A 24,116-nucleotide genomic window follows, 5' to 3' on the forward strand; every position below is an offset into this window, starting at 1 on the left:
ATAGCGGTATATAAGAAATCAAATCAAATATTAACAAAAAGCCTCTGCAAATAAAGTTGCCTTCAAAACCTTCTTAAATTTCAGTAAGCCAGATGGCAATGGAAGGGGGGTCCTGTCAAATTATTGAAGAGCAATCCTCTTGCACCACTTTCTCCATTCATTGCTTTTCGGAAGTTACTCCTCTGGCTGCTGTTATCTCCGCCCCTTTCTCCTCCCACTAGAGGGGCGGGGCATGCTTTTGCCCTCCTCCTGTTTACAGTGCGAACAGCTTCTGCCGCGGTCTGGATTCCCGCCGTTCCCTCCTCTCCACTCCAGCCACAGGGGAGCAGCTCCTACACACCAGGACAGCTTGTCCAAAAGTACACACCCACTTCATTCAGCTCTGCCCCTCGATCGCGATCACCCCAGGCGAGAAGGTAAACGAAAAGTGCTTTATTTGTTTATGGGGAAGTTAGATGGTGCTGGAGATGAAGGCTTCTTTTCTACGATTTACAGTATTTGGTTTTATATCCCGTCCTCCCCGACAGTTTTGCAGTCATGGTGTTGCAATGTACCGTTACATAAGACTACTTCTCTTTGGCTGCAGTGCTAATGCCTACACTTGCAGCTGGATGACAGGAAGGGAAGCATTTCTTACTCTGAGCTCTTTCCATCTTCGGGGGTAAGGGATTGAGAGCTCAGAAGGAAGGAATTTAACTTTTTGCCAGACTGTAGGCACTATCTCAGCTATAGTTCCCGCCTTGTCAGAGTTGTTGTCTTGGGTCTTAAAGTGAAACGTGCAGTGAGACTGATGTAAAAACTTAATGTGACGTTTTCTGCTGTAGGCGTTTGCTACCAGCTCAAATAAATAGTCCCCCAGAACTCTAAGGAATGCAGGAGCCCTCTGCTTTAAAAAGGCTATGGCAGATGAATTAGAACTGCTTTTCAGTAACCTGCAGTATACATTTGGGTTTCTACTCTTTTTACTGCTATAATGTCCTAAAAATAAGTGCAAGATGTTGAACCCAGGGTTAGCACTCAGAGAGATGGGGATTGAAGTCAGTTTTGAAAACCCCTTCAGTACTGGCTGCTCACACAATCTCTCACACTTCTGGGGATGTAAAAATGTTAAGGGCAGGAAAGGTTGCTGGGTGTTTTATAGTTACATTTCTGTTCTCAAAGGTGGTGGATTTGAAATGGACAGGAATGCTCTTGCCTTCAGGATATGGGAAAGAAGAACAGTCAGGAACCAGTGGTGGAAAGAGAGAAAACTGCTGGCTAAAGGCAGGGGTAAAATACAATCTGTAAGAAATCTCATAAGTGGCTTCTATCCCCCCACATCCATTTCTAAAACAGATAATAAACGCAAGATTCTGGATATGGTTTAGGAAGCCCAGAAAGAAAATATACTCTTACTAATTTTCAGTCTCAATGATGAAATATAAACTATTGGGAATGGATTGGTGGCATGGGTGTAGCCAGACACCCAATTTGGGTGGGCAGGTCTCTCCCTTTCCCACCCAGTCAATCCAGCCCCGGTGACTCAAGCCGTACCTCTGCCATCCTGGATGATCTCCAGCACTCCATGTCTCAAGGCTGCCGCCTACCTTTTAAAGAGCCAATATTCGCTGGCAATGAGCAGAGTGACTGATACATGCTACGCGGGCCAGCCACCCAGCCTTCCTTCTGATGCAACTTCCTGTTTCTGCACAAACAGAGTAAGTCTTAAGCAAGGCTATGGAGCCAGTGTGAGCAGCATGTATTCCTCGTGCTGCTCGCTGCTGGAAAAGATCAGTTCTTTAAAGGTACGCAGCAGGAGAGAGTTCGGGAGTTTTTAGTTGGTGGGACTTGGGGATCCCTACCAGCTATATCGTAGATGTGCTGCTACTGGGTTGGCCAAAGTGGATGGGGCCCAGCAGTGGCGTACCTAGGGTATGTGGCACCCGGGGCCCATCATTTTTTGACACCCCCCCCATGTAAAAATATTTTTTGTAATAACCATGAAACGGTATAAATGGTCAGAATAGAAACAGGGAGTGAAAATATTCTTTTATTGAACCTCATATATGTAACCATTATTCCAAACATAACATAACATAACATAAATTATGTCTGAATTGTCATGACATCAGAAGTACGTATGGAGTAGTTGCAGGTGATGCTTGGGACAGTTCTGATTGTGTTAGTTCGGTTTTATGTGTTTTTTGAATAGAAGGGTTTTTATTTCTTTTTTGAAGGTTTTGTAGTCTGTGTGGTCGAGGTCAATAGGTTGTAGAGTTGGGGGTCGAGTGTTGCAGCTCGAATGGCTAGGAGGTTGTCGAACAGTTTTTTTCTTTTGACGTTTTTGGTTGGAGGGTGTGTGAATGGTGTGCGAGTTCTCCTATGTCTGGTTGAGGTGGATTTAATTATTTAGCTGAAGAAATTAGTTACACCCCCCCCCATTCCACACACATTAATTCTCTTCCATTTTTGTTCCCATTATAAAAAACACTGATAAGTTCCCAGAAAAAAAATACATTAAAATAAGAAGTGAAACCAAAGGCCCCTACAGATGAGAGCATAACATAAGAATAGCCTAACTGGGTCAGACCCATGGACCATCATGCCCAGTAGCCCATTCTCATGGTAGCCAATCCAGGTCACTAGTACCTGGTCAAAACCCAAAGAGTAGCAACATTCCATGCTACCGATCCAGGGCAAGCAGACACTTCCCCATGTCTTAATAACAGACTATGGACTTTTCCTCCAGGAATTTGTCCAAATCTTTCTTAAAACCAGCTAAGCTATCTGCTTTTACCATAACTTCTGGCCACTTCATTTTTATGCTTAGATCTTTCCTTCCAAACAGAGACCTTGCTAGATGTCAAATACAGTACAAGGGAACTTCACACGGACTTAGCTGTGCAGGAAATGTGAATCTCCTCATACACCCACCTATAGTGCAAAAATGTGCATAGGTCTGTTTTTTTCTTTCGATCACTACATAGCCTAATGCCACACAAGTAGCATTGTTACAAAAGGTCAATGCTAAGGTTAACAAAGTTTCCTTCCTTGGACACAAGGAGATACTGACAAACCACTGGAAGAGATCCCAAAACAACTACCTAGGCACAATACCCAAAGACCCACTCAGTGTGTGAACCAGTTGAGTGGAGTGGACTAACTGGGGGGTGGAAATGGGCCCGGAGTTTGCTCAGGAGAATTTCCCAGACCATCTCTTCCTCTCAACACATTGACACACTGCCACCACCACCACCACCACCACTAGGAACACCTCACCGGGTAGGCCAGCAATGCTTATAAACTTTATAAAACACATTATTATATTTTTTTATAAAGCACATATTTTAACTGAACTCTCTGACATCCTCAGCCTTTCCATTCACAAAAATAGAAGGAAGAAAAGTTCCCATTTCCCGCTGTCTCATGTCCCCGGCCTATACAATATTTTTCTTCTGCAGACCCTTCAAAAGTCTGACCAAATCCTCGTTTCACTTGCATTATAAAGTACTGACAATGCCATCTCTCCCCAATCCCAGGTCCTAAAGTCTGAGATAGTAGCGTAAACTGCCCGATTCAAGAAGAAAAATTTCGATTCAGCCTATTTAATTGGTTTTTCGATTCGATTTTCCTGCCCAGTTGGGTGATTTTTTTCAAAAATTCTGGTGGGTTTTATAGCTTTTTCACCCCCTTTGGCTTCTCCTAACCACACTGGCGCTATGGTGTAAATAAAATAAAGAAACAAAAAGGACTTTTCCTCTCTCTGTTAAATCCTAGCTCACGTTTGCGGTCTAACACCAGCTCTGGCAGGATACACATTTCAAATCTGTCATATTGTAATCACAAAACAGAAAATAAAATTAATTTTTCTACCTTTTGTTGTCTGGTTATTTTTCAAATCTTGTTGGTCCCAGGCTCTGGTTGTCTTCTGATAACTTGCTTGCCAGGGTCTCCTTCTTTCTTCATGCTAACCATCTATCTGCCATCTCTGTCCTCCCTTTCCATTTCCCTTCCCTCCCCAGGAAGTCTGGTATCTTTCCTTTTTTCATCTCCCTCCACAGATCCACCTTTTCTTAACTACCATTTCATCCGGCATCTCTCCCTCCTTCCCCACCACCCCAGGGCCCACCATCTCTCCCTTTCTTTTCCCAATTACCCTCCTATCCAGTATCTCTATCCCTCCTCCAAAACATCCCTTGTGTCCAATTTCTCTCCCTTTCTGTTCCTTCCCTCCCTAAATCCCATGGTCCATCATCTCTCTCCCTCTTCTCTATTTTCAGACTCATTATTTCTTCCCCCCCCCAAAGTCTGGCATATGCACGTCTCTTTGAACACCCCCTTCCCTCTGTGTACTTCTACACCAGGGTCCCCCCCAAAGGCCTGTCCCCCCCCCTTGAAGGCTTGCACCCCCCTTGAAGGCTTGCACCCCCTTGAAGGCCTGTCCCACCCCCTTGTAGGCATGTCCCCCCCCTTAAAGGCCTGCCTGCCTGTCCCCTCCTTGAAGGCCTGCCTGCCTGTCCCCCCCAGAAAGCCTGTCTCCCCCCATGAAGGCATGTCCCCCCCCTTTAAGGCCTGCATCTCCCCCTGAAGGCTTGTCCCCCCCCTTGAAGGCCTGCACCCCCTTGAAGGCCTGTCCCCCCCTTGAAGGCCTGTCCCACCCCCTGTCCCCCCCTTGAAGGCCTGCCTGCCTGTCCCCCCCCTTGAAGGCCTGCCTGCCTATCCCCCCCCGAAAGCCTGTCTCCCCCATGAAGGCTTGTCCCCCCCCCCTTTAAGGCCTGCTTCTCCCCCTGAAGGCCTGCCTGCCCGCCCCACCCCGAAGGACTGCTCGCCCCCCCTCCCACCCCCCATCCAGACGTCCGGTTCTTCCCCTCTGGCCTCCCCGCACCATTTAGAGTAGAAGCAGCCTGCAGCAAGATCGCGATGTCAGCAATCTTGAGCTGCTTGTGCTGTCCTCCGCCGCGGACCCGCCCCCCCTCCTCTGACGTTGGTGGAGGGGGCGGGACCACGGAGGACAGCACAAAGCAGCGCAAGATCGCTGACATCGCGATCTTGCTGCAGGCTGCTTCTACTCTAAATGGTGCAGGGAGCCAGAGGGGAAGAACCAGACGTCGGGGGGGGGGGGTGAATGGACGCCGGAGCACCCCCTCAGGGCTCGCACCCGGGGCGGACCGCACCCCCCCCCCCTTAGTACGCCACTGGGGCCCAGTCCCTCCTGTGACTACACCACTGAACATCAACATTATATCATCAGAAAATAAGCTAGCAGTGACCAGTTCTAGATGGGCTCATTTTCAAAGGACTTAGACACATAAAGTATCATGGTGTTCTAATCTGTACACTGCCTTGGGTGAATCTCTTTATAAAGGCAGTTAATTAAATCCAATAAATAAATGGGGGAAATTGAAGAGGTGTTGAGTTTTAAAATTAACTACGAGTCTGAGGCTTTGAATGTGTCAGTCACAGAGGAGGAGGTGGCTGTATTATTGGGTCCCCCTCCCCCACTTTCAATAAACAAAACAGGAATGTATCACCACAAATATAGAAACATAGTAGATGATGGCAGATAAAGTCCTGTATAGTCCATCCAGTCTGCCCAACAAGACAAACTCATAACATAAGGTATAATGCAATGCTACATAGTTATACTTGATTTGTCCTTGCCATTTTCAGGGCACAGACTAGAGAATGACACGGGGACAAATTCTTCCCCATTCTCTTCCCGGAGAGTTCTTTTCCTGTCCCTGCCCCATTCCTGCAAGCTCCGTCCTCATCTTCACAAGCTTCAAACACTTTAAAATCATAAGTGTCCAAGGCTTGTACGGTTAAGGCAGAGCTTACAGGAATGGGACAGGGACAAAACTCATGGGAACAGGACGTGGAAATTGAGCTCCTGTGGGGACAAGGAAAAATTTGTCCCTGTGTCATTTTCTCGCACAGACTATATAAGTCAGCGAAGGATTTGGGAGATAGGGGGGGGGGGGGTGTCGGAGTCCATGCCTTTACTGTCCCAGAGCAAGTCTTTGCAATTTGGAGATTTGGGTTTTCAGGCAAGGGCTGTTAGTCAAGAAGCGGTGGTGGCCCTTGACCAAGGGGAGGACCCGACTGTACGTCACCTTTTCAAGTCAACAGCCTTGCTGGAGATTATTACAGATTCACTGCAGGAATCAAATCTAGAAGCCTCGCAGACCTCAGGTACACAGTGCTCTGTATGTATGTTATGTGTGGCTCTAAGACTCAAACTCCTTTTGCTGACCTACAAATGTATTTGTATTCATTATGTGGCTCCTCAGTTCTCCTAGGACAAGCAGGATAAGTCAGTCACATATGGGTGATGTCCCATCAGCTCCCATTTGTGGATAAGCTCTCCAATAGCTCAGAGATTTATTTTATTTTTTTTTCTCTCTCTGAGCACGTGCAGTGCCTGGGGCCCCACCGGGCATGCCTGAGCACTACCCATTTCCTCCTGCTTCCCCATAATCCCCAGTCTTTAGTCTCCGCCCATTCCCATCTCTCCCCATTACCTATCTCTCCTCTCTTATCCCTCTCTCTACTTCATCCCGGGAGCTCCATGGTCTGTTGTTGAAACAGACTTGGGGGAAGCCACTCATTGCCCTGGATCGGTAGCGTGGAATGTTGCTACTCTTTGGGTTTTTGCTGGGTGCTGGTGACCTGGATTGGCCACTGTGGGGACAGGCTACTGAGCTAGATTGGCCATTGGTCTGACACAGTAGGGCTGTTCTTATGCCTTGCCCTCCAACTACTGAAGCTGCCATCGAAGCCTCACTCCAGCTCATCCAAATCTCTTCAGCCACAATCGGGGCACAGACTGTAGAAGTCTACATAGCCCTTGCCTGTCTGTCCATCCACGATCAGGGCACAGATCACAGAAGTCTGCCTGGCACTGGAGTTGCCATCTAATCGCCACTAAATTTGTTTGGTTCTGTGCCTTCCATACAGGAGTCCTTTGTGTTTATACTATGAATTTTTGAATTCTATCACTGTTTTCATGCCCATCACCTCCCAGGGAAGGGAGTTCCAGGCATCTACCACCCTCTCCATGAGAAAGTACTTCCTGACATTATTCATGAGTCAGCCCCCCCCCCCCCCCCCCTCTGCAATCTAAATGCCGATCAGGCCATGCAAATTAGCTAAAACCCCATGCAAAGTAGCCAAGCGATTGATGCACTAACATCGCTTGGCTATGCAAAACAAAACAAAACACAAAGGTTTTAGGAATCGGAAAAAAACAACAGGGCTGCCTGTTTTTGTTTTTTCAATGGTACAGGTATGTTGCGTGTGTTACACACACAAAATATCAGTCACATTAAAGAAAAAAAAATCCCCCACTGCCGATGATTACCGTCCCTGACGAACATGGCACTGGGAATTCCCCCTCCCAAACCCCCTCCATACCTTTTGTAGACATTGGGAGCTGGAGGAAAACACAGTCCTCCAGCTCTGAGGCCCGCCTGTTGAAAATGACGGGCCTTACCCTCCCCGGTGCACCATGTGATGCACTCCCTCCTGCCATGCCATCCCCCCAGTTAGAGAAAATTGGCAAGAGGAATGCTTATTCCCTCCTGCCAACAGAACCCTACGAACCATCCCCTACTCTACCATTTCTCTCCCACTGTTGGGGGTTGTGTTGGTCGGGCGGGAGAGATTGGGCATCTCTCCCGCTGCTGAAGAGGTGCTCGTGGGGGGGGGGGGGTGTTAGTTGCCGATGTGGCAGGAGAGAGGGGGCATCTCTCCTACCGAATTTCAATTTGGGATTTAAAAAAAAAAATTAAATAAATTTTAATTGCATTTCAAAACACATGCCAGAAATGTGTTTTTCACAGTGCTAGCACTGTACCGGCACCCCCGGACCAGTCGCTGATTTTTGTCGCCATAAGCCAACGCAGCTCATGGAGAATTGCGCAACAATTTTTAAGAATCCACCAGAGTGCTCACTTAAATATTGAAGAGCCCATTTGCATAGCATTGTCGGAGACTACTAGAAAGCTCACAAAAGATCTTGGTAAGCTGTTTTGATAATCCACCACTAAAATATGTGCTCGCTAAATCAGCTGGAACCTATTTAGCAAGCACATTAAAGGCAGATTTTGTTTTGAGAATCAGGCCCTCTGGTACACACTAGAACACATGAATACTGTATGTCGTATTAGAAATATCCAATATTTACAAACACCTCATATTTGCACCCTAGTATATAAAAGATTTCCCTGGCTGAGTTCTAGATGGATTGCTTATAATAATAATAATAATTTTATTTTTATATACCGCCCTACTACATAGTTCTAGGTGGTTCACATACAATACTAAAAATGTACAGTCAATGAATAAAATACAATATTCTAAAAAGTTGAACTACAATTATACAATAAGTGAATAGATGAATAAAATACAATATGCTAGAATACAATAAAATTCGGTCAAAAAGTACAAACTATAAGATCAGTATATGATATTCTAAAAAGTTGAACTAAAATTATTCATTAGGTAAATAGGAGAATAAAATACAAACCTATATAATAAAAGCCTACCTCGCGCATGCGCACTCCTATCTGCGTGCTTCCATGAGCCATAGGTCTGTGGCCGCAGGAGTGCGCATGCGTGAGTACCCAGCCTTACCTCCCAGCACCTACCACTCGCCGGCAGGACTGGACACCAGCGCTGGACTCCCTGTTCTCCGTGTCGGCTCCTCTCACCAGCCGCACCAGTGTCGGAGAAGGCTTCCAACACTGGCAGGATCGAGAGGAGCTGCGGCGACACCTCGTGGGGCGGGAAGGGAAGCCCAAAACACTCCAGCTGCAAATGGATGCTGCGGTCCCAACTCCAAACCAGCTTATTCCAGCAGCGTGTGCAGCACTCTACACACGCTGCTTCAGGGCCTTTTACTGCCCTGATTTGCTCTGCCACATCTCTGATGATGTCATCAGGAACGTGCCAGAGTAAATCAGGGCAGTAAAAGGCCCCGAAGCAGCGTGTGTAGAGTGCTGCACACGCTGCTGGAATTGGCAGGTTTGTCGGACCGTGGGAAGGGAAGGGTGGGGGCGGCAAGGGACTAAGGGAGCAGGCAAGACCGAGGGAAGGGAAAGGGGAGGGTAAGGGAAACGTTGCTGCTACACAGGGAAGAGGTGGGAGGGAATGCTGCTGCTGCTGCACAGGGAATAGGGGGATCTAAATGTTGCTGTACAGGGAAGTAGTGGAGGGGGAGGGAATGCTGCTGCACAGGGACATGGAGGGGGATGGAAGTGGGGGGGAGAGAGACAGATAGAAAGAAAGCCAGACAGCGAGAGGAAGGGAGACAGAAAGAAAAGAAGAAAGGCACAGGGGCAGAGAGAGACACAGAAAGACAGACAGACAAAGGGGCCAGGGAGAGAGACACAGAAAGAAAGACAGACAGACATATATTTTAGCACCCGTTAATGTAACGGGCTAAAATACTAGTATGCTATAATACAATAAAAATCAGCAGAACTGTACTAGCTGTGAGATCAATATATGATTTACCAGTAAATAATCTGGGACATCAATTTACAAATTTTTCAAATAGATCAGTTTTTAGTAATTTCCTGAAGGACATATATGAATGAGCTTGAGAAATAATGGTTCTTAGCCATTGATCCATTTTACCTGCCTGAAAACAGCAATTTATCAAAAAATCTCTTGTATCGACAGGGCTTAATAGTTGGAAAAGTAAACAAACGTTGCCCTCGAATATTCCCATTAGGGCCCCTTTCATGCCAGTACTCACCTACTATGGATTTGTATAAGGGGTCCCAAAACTAGTATAGGTAGATGGTACTGCAATTTTCTTTAAGCTAGATGGCCCTGCCTGACCTCTTGCTTCAGTTTCCTGCCTATTTTTTCAGCAGCTGTAATTTATTTTAAGATATTGTTTGTTTTCCCAAACTTTTAAAAATATAATATCAGGAAAATTAAAATCTCTAATGGCTTTTTTTAAAGTGTCTTAAGCATTTTTTTTTCTGTCATAGGAGGCATAAAATGAAGAACTCGTATCTCTTCATCTATCATCTGATCCAGTTCTGTGGACATTCTTGGATATTTACGAATATGACTGCACGGTTCTTCTCATTTGGAAAAGGTAACATTGTACATAGCTCAGTTCTTAGAGATTGGAAGATCTGATCGAGTCAGAAGTAATGCATTTATGCAGATTATCCCTGCATACTAACTCAAAGCTATAAATATAACACATGAAAGTAGATGACAACCAAAAGGGCCATTTTCTTTTTTTACTGCAGTACTACAGACTAAGACTTTGCACTCATCATACATTTGCTCCCAAATTCTATTTATGGCATCCAAAGAGGCGCATACAAATCGGTGCACGTTGCCAATTTCCACACAGAACTTAATTGTTTAACAAACCAATCAGCACCGATAATTGCCAATTAATGAGCAATTATTGGCACTCAGAATTTGCATGCACAATTTTAAGTGTGTTTAATAAAGTGGTGCACACAAATTCTAGCAGGGGTGGACAACCTTGGTCCTCTAGTCGGGTCTTCAGGATTTCCCCAATGAATATGCATGAGATCTATTTGCATGCACTGCCTCCATTGCATATTCATTGGGGAAATCCTGAAAACCCAACTGGATTGCGACCATCGTTTCCCACCCCCTAGGGACGACTTCCCTATGAGGAAAAGTTAATGTGGCTAGGGCTCTTCTGCTTGGAGAAGAGATGGCTCAGGGGTGATATTTATAAAATGATGAGTGGAGTGGAAAAGGTAGTGGAAAGGGTAGATGTGAATCACTTTCCATAAATACTAGGTCTAGGGGACATGTGATGGAGCTACTAAATTGTAGATTTAAAACAAACCAGAGAAAATATTTCTTCACACAACGTGTAATTAAACGGTGGAATTTGTTGCCAGAGAATGTGGTGGAATCTGTTAGCTTAGCGGGGTTTTAAAAAATTTGGATAATTTCCTAACAGAGAAGTCCATAGGCCATTATTAAGATGAGTTGGGGAACTCCACCGCTTATTCCTAGGATAAGCTGCATAGAATCTGTTTTACTACTTGGGATCTAGCACTTGGGACCTGGGTTAGCTACTGTTGGAAATAGGATACAGGGCTTGATGGAGCTTCTGCCTGTCTCAGCATGGCAATGCTTATGTTCTTATGTTATAAAATATGCCCAATCTGTGCACAATGTAGGCGCCGACACTTAGGCCTGGTTTTCATTGGCATAAATGACTGTGCCTAAATGCTATTTGCATGGTTGTGTGCTATGTGCAATTCTATAAACCATGCCCAACTTCAGAGAGAGTTTATGGAATTGCTAAGTGCACATTTTTTTTTTTTTTCAGGACCCCATTTCTATTTGGCACCATATATAGAATTTGGCCCTTGGTTTGTTAGTATGCGAACGAAAGGGCACTCTCTGAAGTTAAAAGGGAATAAATTCCATACAAACGTAAGGAAGTTCTTCTTCACCCAGAGAGTGGTAGAGAACTGGAACGCTCTTCCGGAGGCTGTTATAGGGGAAAACACCCTCCAAGGATTCAAGATAAGGTTGGACAAGTTCTTCTGAACCAGAACGAATGCAAGTAGGGCTGGTCTCGGTTAGGGCATAGGTCTTTGACCTGGGAGCCGCCGCGTGAGCGGACTGCTGGGCGCGATGGACCACTGGTCTGACCCAGCAGCGGCAATTCTTATGTTAATATATTTAGGGGCCCTTTGATTAATCTAAATTATGCAGCTTAAACGGGTGTACTGTGGGATGCACCCAAGTGAACTGCTCCCACTGCCCCACCCTTGGCACGCCATCTTCTTGCATTGCTTTCCAAGCAATTGTATTTATTTCTAAGTGTTTCTATTTCTTCCCATTTTTCCTTATTTTAAGTTTGATTTTTTAAAAAAATCTTTATTAATTTTCCATACGAAAACAGTGCATTAAATTATACATAGAACTGACTTCAAGACCGCACTTACAATCGATCAAAGAAATACTACAAAACATATCCCCCCCACCCTAAATCAAGAACACAAACTCTTTCATTTGTTCAATTAATACAACAAAATATAATACCCCCCTCCCTGGATGTGCAAATCAAATAGGAAATATGGGGATAATCCAGCCAATCAGTGTTAACAAAATTTTCTTCCCATTTTTCTTATTTTAACCTTTTGAGGAAATATTCATCTCTAAACACTGATGTAAGAGAACGCCCAAAATGAATTCCCATAAAATACATAAAGTCCCTAAAAACAATTACTTTAAGAACTGCTAATGCTGTATGGCATGAGTTGCTTATGAGCAGTATGGAGAGCATCCAACTTTTTTTTAAAGAAAACAATTTTTAGAAACCTACTACCCAAGAATAGTTTATGCTACCTACTGCTAAAATGAGACTTCACCATTCCTCTGTTTCTCCTGTAATTCCCCTGGAATGATGAGAGAGCCACAAATGTAACTAAAGAAGAGACCCTTTTACTGCAGTAGGTAAGTTTTTCCATTTACTTTAACAGCAAAAATCCCCAACATGCAATAAGTGCAAAGACTGTGTATTGCCTGTTAGGGGCAAACTTAACATGTTCTCCACTGTGACCTCATTAATCTAATCTAATCTAAACCTTAAGTTTATATACCGCATCATCTCCATGAGAATGGAGCTCGACACGGTTTACAAGAACTTAAAATAGTGGGTAGAGAAGAAGAAAAAGGATTACATGAACTTATATGTAGAAGGGGGGAGAGAAAGGGGGGAAGGATAGAGCTACAATTAGCTGAAAAGCTAGGTTTTCAGTTGTTTGCGGAATAACTGAAGGGAGCTCAGGTTCCGCAGCGGGGTGGTGAGGTCGTTCCAAAGACCTGTGATTTTGATGAGAAGGGATTTTCCCAGTTTGCCTGAATAGTGGATGCCGCGTGGAGAGGGGAAGGCTAGTTTAAGTCTTTGGGCAGTTCTGGAGGAGTCGGGACTGGAGGAGTTGAAAGACAGTGGGATAAGAGGAGGCAGGATTCCGTGAATGATCTTGAAAGCCAGGCAGGAACATTTGAAATGGATTCTGGAGATTAATAGTATGGATACAAGCGCTAAATTCTCTTGAGCCATGCAAACTGCTCAAGTACCAGTATGCAGTGAGTACTATGCATTAACTGCAATATATAGTTCCTACTTTCTAACATATGCAGAAATAAGGCTACTTTACCTGTCATGTCAGCATAGTGACCCTTAATGCACTTTAGGGCTCCCATTGAAAAGCTTCTTTGAGATATGGGAACTGCATCCATTAAGCACCACCGGATGTCATTTACATGTGCCCGATTCATCCTGCTTGTCCATGGAGAAGGCACATTGTACCTGTCATGTCACCATGGTAACACTTAACATGACCAGGAAGTGATGTCAGCGGTCGAGCCAAAGCTGACACGAACAGCAAGTTGAAGCTTCTGCTCGCACTGGCGAAAAGCTAGAGGTACGAGGGCAGGGAAGTAAAGGTGCGCACGCAATGGGGGAAGGGGAAGAAGGAGCAGGGGCGGAGAGGAGAGAGTTGCTGGCGCCCCCACCGAGATGGCGCCCAGGGCTGTTCACCCCCTTTAAAACCCCACTGTACAGGAATTAGAAGTTCAAATTACATAAACAGCTTACAGATCTGGATCGTAGCTTTTTCTTCCAAAAATTTTATTCACCTTTGTCAGTACTGCAGTTTAGGCCTTTCTTAAACTAAGCAGCAAGAGAGTCTTGATGTTGAAGTGGGCCCTGAAGAACCCATGCAAGGACTCCTCATTCAGGAAGTGTCTGGAAGGGAGTGAACATGATTTTTTTCGCACATCCCACATTTTCTCCCTTATTTCTGTAGATGTATGAGTGCAAATCAAAATTAAAGGCAATTGTTAAATTACGCGTTAACTGGAACAGAGCTAGCGAAATGCAACATATTTATTTGTACATTGCGTGTTGGATAGTTCCGTCCACGCACAGTGCAGCACTCAGCCTTTAGTCGTGTGGCAGCCATGAGATCAGAAATATGGACGCTCCATTGCAAGATTGCACCATCGAAGAACAATGTGCAGAAGTGTGCTTTCTTTGGGCAGAGGGAGTGAAAATTCACTATCGGATATTGACTCAGTATGGACATAGCACCATGAATTGATGAAAGGTTTATAAGCGGGCAGAACAGGTGTAACCGACAAAGGTCGTTCTGGTCATCGATCAATATCGCGCACACAAGAGCACATTGACAGGGCGGATGCCTTGATTAGAGAAGACAGATAGATAACGGTGTCTTAATTAGCTGCAAATTTAGATATCCGCAATGGATCTGCATTTGCCATAATGCATGATGATGAGATACAGGAAAGTCTGCACACGATGGGTTCCCAAACAGCTTTCTGATCTGCACAAGCAACAGCATGTGGAGGTTGCAACCCAGTTCCTGAGATGGTATAAAGAAGATTCAAGTAGTCTGGAGAGAATTGTAGCTGGCTATGAGAAATGGGTGCATCACCGTGACCCGGAAAGCAAAAGACAAAGCATGATAAAGTACAGGAAGCGGTGCTCACTTGGCTTTGGAAGCAGCTGAAAAACTTCTCTGGCGTTCCAAACTCTCAGGGACAAATTCTGTAAAGGATGTCTCTATACTTGATAGAATCACGCTCAATGTTGTGCTGCTGGAATTTGCCCCTCAATGTCTTTATCCTATCTCAAAAGTATGTTAACTTTCTGTCATGATATTGAAGGTTCATTTAATAAAATACTGCTAGATTTTTTTTTTTTTTAAATCATTATTTGATGACAGGAGAATGTTATCTTATTTTTGTGTAGCTGTAACACTATAAATGGGGTTCTACGGAATCTGACCCCATTTGTTATAATAAACATATTGGAGACGCTAGTGTTATTTCTGTACTGATTTATTGTTCTTTTCAATAAAACAGACATGACATAAAATGTCTTTTTATCAGTGAACCATTGCTGAGTGTGAAAACATAAAAGTTATAGCTTTAATACCACAAAATTTGCTCCATTAAGCAAAAATAGCAAATTTTAAGAAAAATGGAGCTTTATGTAATCCATGGCTTTGAGGGACCCAAGCATAGGCTTTAAAAAATTTTTTTTTAATTATTTTCTGATCAAGCACAAATTCATGGGAAAAAATTCAATTTGCACAGTTTTTCCAACTCAAGGTTTTTCTGGACAACCCTAATGTACTTCATATGAGAACAAAATCACAGCAGAAACTAGTCTAAGTGCTATTTAAATCTAAGCTGCTCTTTCTGACTCGCTGCCTTATCTTCTAAGGTAAGATTTACTTGTTTGATCAAAAACACTTTTTGCCTTAGCAAGTTTGATTCTTCCTTGCCAAAACAAAAACCTATTATCAAATCTGCTTTGTCTATCTAGGGGGGGGGGGAGAGAGAAATGTCATACCTGATTGGGGACAGGGAGGGAGGAAGAAGGGAAGACTAGGGAAGGGAGAGGATAGATGACACATCAGAGGGTAGGGAGGAACAGGGAAGGAGAGGAGAGAGATGCCAAACAGGGGGAGGGGAAATGGAGAGATGGAAGGGAAGGAAAGAGATATGCCAGAGCATGGGGGGGGGGGAGGGAGAGATGGAAGGAAAGGAGACAGAGATGCCAGACATGGGGTGGGGCAGTGGACCAAGTACAGACACTAGATGGAAGAGGGAGAGAGAGAAAAGCAGATGACACATGGAAAAGAGAGAGAAGGGCAGAAGTTACTGCTTATGGTGTTGCAAAATTGCTCTGTTGGCCATGAGTGATATTAATTAACAATATGCCTGGTACTGGATTTTGAATTATCACACCTTTCTAGGTAATAACTCAATGCAGGTTACATTCTGCACAGTAGGTATTTTGCTGTCTCCTGGAGGGCTTATAACATAACACCTTCCACCTCACATATCTATATAGTTAACAATTATCCCTCAGCCCCACCTTTTACAAAACCATAGTGCAGTTTTTAGCACCAGCCACAGCGGTAAGTTACGATGCTCATAGGAATTCTTTGCGCATTGGAGCTGTTACCATCGTGACCAGTGTTAAAAACCACACGACAGTTTTGTAAAAGGAGCTAGTCTATATACCTAAAAATGACATATAATTAAAAGGGGGAAATGTACAATTCAATTACTAACACATATTTTCAAAAAGGTTAAGGACTCCTCCTACCAAATTTTTTTTTATTAAAGAGGAAAAGAGGTGGGATGTTAAAAAATGATCAGCCCAGGGTGTCACATATACTAGGTATGCTATTTATTGTATACAAAACTTTCAAAAATGAAAGTTGTTCCTCCAAACCCCACTTTTTAAAAGAATGGGATAAATGATATTGAATATGAATAATTATAGAATTTCAAGTGATATTTTTAAGTTAAAATGATGTTACTTTTTGTTACACTTGTTGTAAGTTATAAAATGAATAAATAATTTTTTAAAAAAAGAATGCTTGAAGTATCTCTTTAAACCACTTTGAGTGTAGCTGAGTAACTACAGAATACAAGTCCTAATCCGCCCCCCCCCCCGCCCCCCTTTTCACTCAGTGGTTCATATGTTTCAGAAAGCTACAAGTGAATAACGAAACTGTTGCTAAAATATGGATAAACAAAATGTATTATATCAATGGTTATTTCTCTAGTCATCCTACTAAACACTTCATCAGTAGTAAGCAGCTATTTTTACTTTTTCTGATAACTATATAGGGGTTTCTTTTATATGGTATATAGTAAGTATTCATTTAGAAGTCAGGACTTCTTCAGCTGTGGTTTGCACATTGCAGTAACTATGCCTCTTGTGTGTTTTCTGTGAACCCAGATGCTTTTGCCGATACATTCTATGCCATGGGACTTGTGATGCGCCTCTGCCAGTCATTGTCTGCACTGGAACTATTGCACATTTTCTTGCATATCGAAGAAAATCAGCTGTTACCAAGATTTTTGCAGGTACATGAAAAGTCACTTATTACGGTTCATAGACAGTAACGCGGAAGACAAAGGCGCGCGCCGACAACTGAGCGCAAGATGGAGGCGCGCGCTGAAGAAAAAGACTGTTTTTAGAGGCTGCGACGGGGGTTTTGTTGGGGAGCCCCCCCCACTTTACTTAATACAGAACGCGGCGGCATTGTGGGGGGTTTGGGGGTTGTAACCCCCCACATTTTAGTGAAAACGTAACTTTTTCCCTAAAAGCAGGGAAAAAGTGAAGTTTTCAGTAAAATGTGGGGGGTTACAACCCCCCAAATTCCCTAAAAACAGGGAAAAAGTGAAGTTTTCAGTAAAATGTGGGGGGTTACAACCCCCCAAACCCCCCACAACGCCCCCACAATGCGGCGCGATCTGTATAAAGTAAAGTGGGGGTGGTTCCCCCCACACCCCCCATCGTAGCCCCTAAAAAGTATTTTTCTTTGGTACGCGCCTCTGCGCTGCGCTCAGTTGTCTGCTCGCGCCTTTGTCCCGGCGCGCTTTTGTCCTGACATCCTTATTACAGAAGATCAAATCAGTTCATTGATTTTGGTTGCTGATATATGGGAAAGAAGTAAATGGCTATCCTTGCTTTCTGCATGGACTTGCACCACGTAATATGCCTTTACATAAATCAAGGATAATAGTCCACTAGATCCTAACTTATAGAAAATATTTCAGGTGAAACAATGTTTGGGATAGCAATCCCACATCATGTTCATTTTGTCCATCTCTTGCCATAAACTGAACACACGCATAATGAAGATTTTCTCTTCCATTGAATCTCTCCACCTCAAAAAAACAAAACAATAAATTATTTTCCATCCCTGCATTGTCACTCTTATATTGAGCGCACAAATTACATCTTTGGCATATTGTTATATTTTTATGATTTGGGGGGTTTTAAATGTTATTTGGTCATACAGAACAAAAGAACTAGACAAACCAGTTTGCATTTGACATTTTTTTTTCCTGGCCATTGGCACACACAAATTACTTAACCAGCCAAACTCTCAAAATCTGTTTTTATTTGTATTGATTCTTCGAGGCTGTACAATGGAATACTATACTGTGATGTAAGTTTCGATAGAAACGTATCTATTTTCCACTGCTGGTTGCCAATCAGTGGAAGTTGGTACTTCAGCTGATGAAGTGTTTCCTATATTTTGCCTTTCAGATTTCAGAGAGACTGGTGGTTTTGTTTGTAGTGATTTCCAGTCAAGAGGAAGTGCAGGGAAAACCCATTGTCTGTATTGTGTTCTTCCTTTGGAACGTTTGGGATGTAATTAGGTAAGTCAAGCTAAGCAACTTTTTAATTATTGCAAAACTCTTTTATTGGTCAAAAGCACAATCAAAATCAACAAACCAATAAATACAGCGAGACCAAATTTTCAATACAAAAAAAAAAAAAAAAAAACCCTCCCCCCCACCCAAATTAAAAAAAAAAAAAAAAAAAGAAAGAAAGAAAAGGGCAAGGAATTTCAGAAGAGCACAGGACATAAACCATACCAAAAATATGCAATCAAACATTCAATACATGGCTACAAGCATACCCAGTCAAAGAAGCTCAAAAGGGCTCCCAAGTAAGTTGAAATTGACGGCCCTTCACAGAAATATCACAGCGTTCCATCTTCAATTGAAAAATCATCAAAGATTGCCATTGTGCCAAAGTTGGAGGAAGTGCTTCTAACCAATGGACTAAAATCGCTTTCTTCCCAAATAATAAGGCATGCTTCAAAAAAGAACGAAGGCCTCTCGGAACAGGATGAGCCAAGGCAGAAGAAGTGAAGAGCATCTTTGGATGAGGTAAACAACGAGTGTCCCAAAGCTGAGCAAAATGTTGATGAATAATCTTCCAAAAACGCAAAACACAACTTTTTAATTATATCGGGATCACACCACAGCAGGGATTCTCTTAAGACAAGGACAATGAGAACGTGTTTGGACCTTTTCTATGGCCAAATAAAGATAGAGAGCCATCAGCAAGGCTAAGAGCTGATAAAATCTGGGACAGCCAATATATGGCATTGACTTGAACAGGTTGTTCAACAAGTTTGTTTTCAAACATGCTTCATATTCTGGATCCATTAAATTTGTTCTACAAAGTGTGACACCCTGAAAACATAACACACTGGGGCTCATTTACTAACAGTTAACCTGAGCTGTCTATTAGAGAATGACACGGTGACAAAATTCATCACCGTTCCCGTCCCCGTGGATAACCACGGGAAATAATCCCATGTCATTTTCTAGTGTCTATTTCAACCTCGGTCCTTCTACACCGGCATTCTTCAAAGCAAAGCTTGCGGGTCATTGGTTGGGCCCAATTATACTCTGATTCTTTCCTCTCTCCTTAAAGAATGACATGAAGATGGTTTCCCGTGGTTATCCGCGGGGATTGGAACGGTGATGAATTTTGTCACCGTGTCATTCTCTACTGCCTATCACAGGGCTCTTTGGATTCTTATGGGCAGTGTGGCAGATAGCGTATGCTAACCATTCGTAAATGATCCCTAGTAATTCAAAACAAAAAGTCTTCCTGAAAGTTCATTATTAAGCTACATTATTTTAAGCCATAATTACAATGTGGATTGCATGCCTATCTTAGGGCCATCTTCTAATCTTAGGTCTCCTTTGACTAAGCCCCGTTAGTAATTGAGCTGGCGTTAGTTCTAGAAGTGTAGCATGCGGTGTAGCGCGTGGTAATTTCCTGTGTGCGCTAAAAACTAGCGTGCACCTTAGTAAAAGGAGCCCTTAGTCTCAATTTTTTTCTCATGCCAATATACTATATTTATTTTTATTGCTAACATTTATTTTAACATTTAACAGTGCATTCCAATAACCACCTTTTCTCTCTCCTCTGTGCAGATATACATATAACATGTTATTAGTGACAGGAACAGAATTCCCCAGTCTGACCTGGATCAACCATACATTTTGGATTCTTGTTTTTCCTCTGTCAGTTCTAGCTGAAGGTAAGCAGGAAGGACTCCTTACTGAAACACTTGAAATATAGGCAATCCCTTATTTGGCAGGCTGACCCCTAACAGTACATTCCAATACACTGCTAGGGGTCAGGCACCACCATTTTTAAGATAATAGTGAGAGGAGCAGGATGCTACTGGACATCTTCCTTGACCAACAAAGTATTATTGATCCAGGGAGAGGGGACAGAGTGACAAAGCACTGGAGGTTCTATAGTCAAGGATCTTCTTGTGCATCACATATCCTCCATCTCTTTTTCCAGAGATGGAAAAGCAGTAAAACAAGAGGTCATGCGACTAATAAGATCAATTTGAGATCTACTTTACCCTGAGGCTTTAAATATACTAGTACATTCTCCTGTTATTCAACAATTAGACTATTATAATGCCCTTTATGCAGGCATTAGGCAAAAGGAAAGTCAAAGATTGCAAAATACAGCAATTTGATTAATATACAACCTTCATAAATTTGATCATATTATTTCATATTTGAAAACAGCGCACTGGCTGCCGATTAACCATCAAATTACTTACAACATACTTTGATTAACTTTTAAGGTCTTATTGACAGATGAACCTCCTTATCTTGCACACTTTCTGAATTTATATGTGCCATCAAGAACATTTAGATCAGAAAATCAGAGCCGTCTTATAATTCCATCACACCATGAAATAGCACATGAACATATTGGGGCAGCAACTTTCCTTGTTAAGGGTCCTCAACTTTGGAATGGCTTACTGTTAACAATTAGATTGTTAGGAAATCTAGATAAGTTTAAAATTGAATTCAAAACATTCCTTTTCTCTGACACCTGTAAGAATAGATAGCAGCAGTTCAGCATCTAGAGAACCATGGAAAGACTTCTAAAGATTAGATTTTATGGTCAGTCTGTATTAATTATGTTTTTTTTAAATGTATTTAGTTTGTGTAACTTAATTTTATTATATATATATATACAGTATATATTTTTTGTACAATTTTATGTAAATCCTTTTAGCTGTTTGGCTTTTTAGATTGTAAGCCACCCAGAAGGTTTTGACCCTTGGAGCAGGAAATTAAATTCAAATAAATTTGGAAACTTGGTAGACTTAGGAGTAATGCCAAGAAATACTTTTTCAGGAGGGTGGTAGATACCTGGAATACCCTTCCTATGGAGGTGGTGGAGGCAAAAACAGTGAAAGAGTCCAAAAATACAGGGGATAGACACAGAGAAAATCTCTAACACTGGATTATGTAATGGATCAATCTGACAAATTGAACAGTAGCAAATCGCCTGGACCAGATGGTATACATTCCAGAGTGCTGATAGAATTGAAAAATGAACTTGCAGAGCTATTTCCAAGTAATTTGCAATTTTTCTATAAAAACCAACGTAGTACTGGAAGACTGGAGGGTGCCAACGTGACACCGATTTTTAAAAAGGGTTTCAGAGGTGATCCGGGAAATTATAGACCGGTGAGTCTGACGTTGGTGCCAGGCAAAATGGTAGAGACTATTATAAAGAACAAAATGACAGCACATATATGTAAGCATGGATTAATAAAAGAAAACCAACATGGTTTTAGTCAAGGAAAATCTTGCCTCACCAATCTACTGCATTCTTTGACGAGGTGAATGAACATGTGGATAAAGGTGAACCGGTTGATATTGTGCATTTGGATTTTCAAAAGGCATTTGACAAAGTACCTCATGAAAGACTTCTGAGGAAATTAGAAAGTTAGGGGATAGGATATAATGTCCTTTTATGGATTGAGAACTGGTTGAAAGGGTTTAAATGGTCAATATTCAATAGAGAAGGGTAAATAGTGGGGTTACCCTGGGATCTGTGCTGGGACCGCTGTTTTTTAATATATTTATCAATGATCTAGAGATGGGAATAACTAGTGAGATAATTACATTTGCTGATGACACAAAGTTGTTCAAAATTGTTAAATCGCAAGAGGATTGTGAAAAATTGCAAGAAAACCTTGTGAGACTGGAAGATTGGGCATCAAAATGGCAGATAATGTTTAATATAATTAAGTGCAAAGTGATGCATTTGGGAAAGAGGAACCCAAACTCTAACTACATGATGCTCCTATGTGAGTTAGGAGTCACTGCCCAGGAAAAGGATCTAGGTGGCGTCACTGAGGATATGTTGAAACCCTTGGCTCAATGTGTGGTGGCTGCTAAGAAAGCAAATAGAATGTTAGTATTTGGGGTATTATAACATTTTCTTCTTTGTTTTTCTATTACTTTCCTGATAATTCCTGTGTGCAGTTCTGGTTGCCATGTCTCAAGATACAGTATAGCGGAATTAGAAAAGGTACAGAGAAGGGCCGACTTCCCTATGAGGAGAGGTTATAGTGGCTAGGGCTCTTCAGCTTGGAGAAGAGACAGCTCAGGGGTAATATAATAGAGGTCTATAAAATAATGAGCGACATGGTAGATGTGAATCGCTTGTTTACTCTTTCCAGAAATGCTAGGACCAGGGGTCATGCGATGAAGCTACTAAGTAGTACATTTAAAACAAACTAGAAAATATTTCTTCACGCAATGTTTAATTAAATTCTGGAATTCATTGTCGTAGAATGCGGAGAAATCAGTTAGCTTAGCCGGAGGTTTGGATAATTTCCTAAAAGAGAAGTCCATAGGCCATTATTGAGATGGTTTAGAGAAATCCACTGCTTATTTCTAGGATAAGCAGCATAAAATCTGTTTTACTACTTGGGATCTAGCTAGGTGCTTGGGACATGGGTTGGCCACTGTCGGAAACAGGATACTGGGCTTGATGGACTTTTGGTCTGTCCCAGTATGGCAATTCTTCTTATGTTCTTAAGAGGAGGATAGTATCAACACAAAACTCAAAAGATCATTAGATCAACAACTATAATTTAGTTTATGATGCACAGAACTGATGCTCAAATGCAGCCCCAGCAGTGGAGAAGTGAAACTGATGCCAAGCAGACTTCCAAGGTCTTTGTCCCATATAGGGCAAGACAGATTGGGATGAGCTGGTGTTGGCTTTGATGGTGACTACAGCACTGGGACAATGTAGCCGATGCCAGATGGACTGCTAAGGTCTGTGTCCTGTATATATGGCAAGATGGATCAGGAGCAAGTATGCATATTTTATACTAGATTCATGTCATTCGAGTGCAGGTCTTGTATTGTAGGGGAAGGGAAGATATCTTATGTTAACGGAAAATTAACGCATAGTCATTCATTCAAAATGTAAGAAAATAAGCCATTTTCTGGCAGCAATAAAAATGGCCTCAGCGCACAGGAAAGTCCCACATAAGGGCATGCTGAGGTCACTTTTTACCACAGATTAGTAAAAGAACCCCAAAGTGACTTTTCAACGTATCCTTCTTATGAATAGCAATGGAAAATGTGTACCTTTTTCTCTTTAGCACATTTCCAGGAGTTTTATTTATTTATTTATTTATAAAATTTCAAATTTAACATGATCCAAAATTACATCATATACTGAAATAAACAGTTTAATCAGCAAATCAAATTAAAGGAAATTCCCAATAAAATTCAAAATAACATCATATTATGGCTAGACCGTAATTAGTCCGTAATAGAGGAGGAGAACCTTAATATATACGGATTAATCAAATTACGTTATTAAGAAACAAAGGAAAATGAAGAATCCTGAGGGTAAGCCTGACCTATATATTGGAGCTTTATTCCTGGATATTGACTGGTATACTAGTCAAAGTCTGCCTTTTACTTACAAGAAATCTGGATAGCTATGAAGATTCAAAAAACAAAAAAGATTAATCTATCTCCTTGGAAGTTAACCAAACCCTTACAGGGAAAACTTAAAACAAATGTTGCTCCCAGTTGTAAGACTTGGGGTCGCAATAATAGGAATTGCTTCCTTTTTTTTTTTGTTACTCTGGACACATCTGGATACATTCGAATTCGATAGGTCATAAACAATTTTTCTCTGGCTTTAAAAAACATCTTTAACAACCATTCTCTATCCGATTCTAAAGCTAATTGTACAAAGTAGCTGTTTGAACTAATTCAGAATCAGATTTTTTCAAAATATCAGTTATATTTAGAGCTTCAGTCCCTGGTTCAGCTTGATCTTCAATCAGTCTTTTCTTTTCCAAAGGAAGATAGAAAATCTTTGATATAGGAGGATATGAAGATTCAGGCACTTTTAAGATCTCAGAAAAATATCTCTTAAACAAATCTAAAGC

At 42.2% G+C, this 24,116-nt stretch overlaps 1 protein-coding gene across 1 annotated transcript in view; it reads left to right on the forward strand.

Moving 5' to 3' along the window:
- Positions 1 to 269: 269 nt before the first annotated feature.
- Positions 270 to 24,116, forward strand: part of HACD4 (3-hydroxyacyl-CoA dehydratase 4) — a 29,640-nt gene continuing 5,793 nt past the window's right edge. Inside the window, exons 1-5 of the mRNA XM_033949725.1 lie at positions 270 to 416; positions 9,981 to 10,090; positions 16,793 to 16,920; positions 18,113 to 18,225; positions 19,804 to 19,910. Coding sequence (XP_033805616.1) covers positions 9,991 to 10,090; positions 16,793 to 16,920; positions 18,113 to 18,225; positions 19,804 to 19,910 — 448 coding nt within the window. The 5' untranslated portion in view covers positions 270 to 416; positions 9,981 to 9,990. The remainder of the gene's footprint in view (positions 417 to 9,980; positions 10,091 to 16,792; positions 16,921 to 18,112; positions 18,226 to 19,803; positions 19,911 to 24,116) is intronic.

Source organism: Geotrypetes seraphini, chromosome 1, assembly GCF_902459505.1.
Source record: "Geotrypetes seraphini chromosome 1, aGeoSer1.1, whole genome shotgun sequence".
NCBI classification, from domain to species: Eukaryota; Metazoa; Chordata; class Amphibia; order Gymnophiona; family Dermophiidae; genus Geotrypetes; species Geotrypetes seraphini.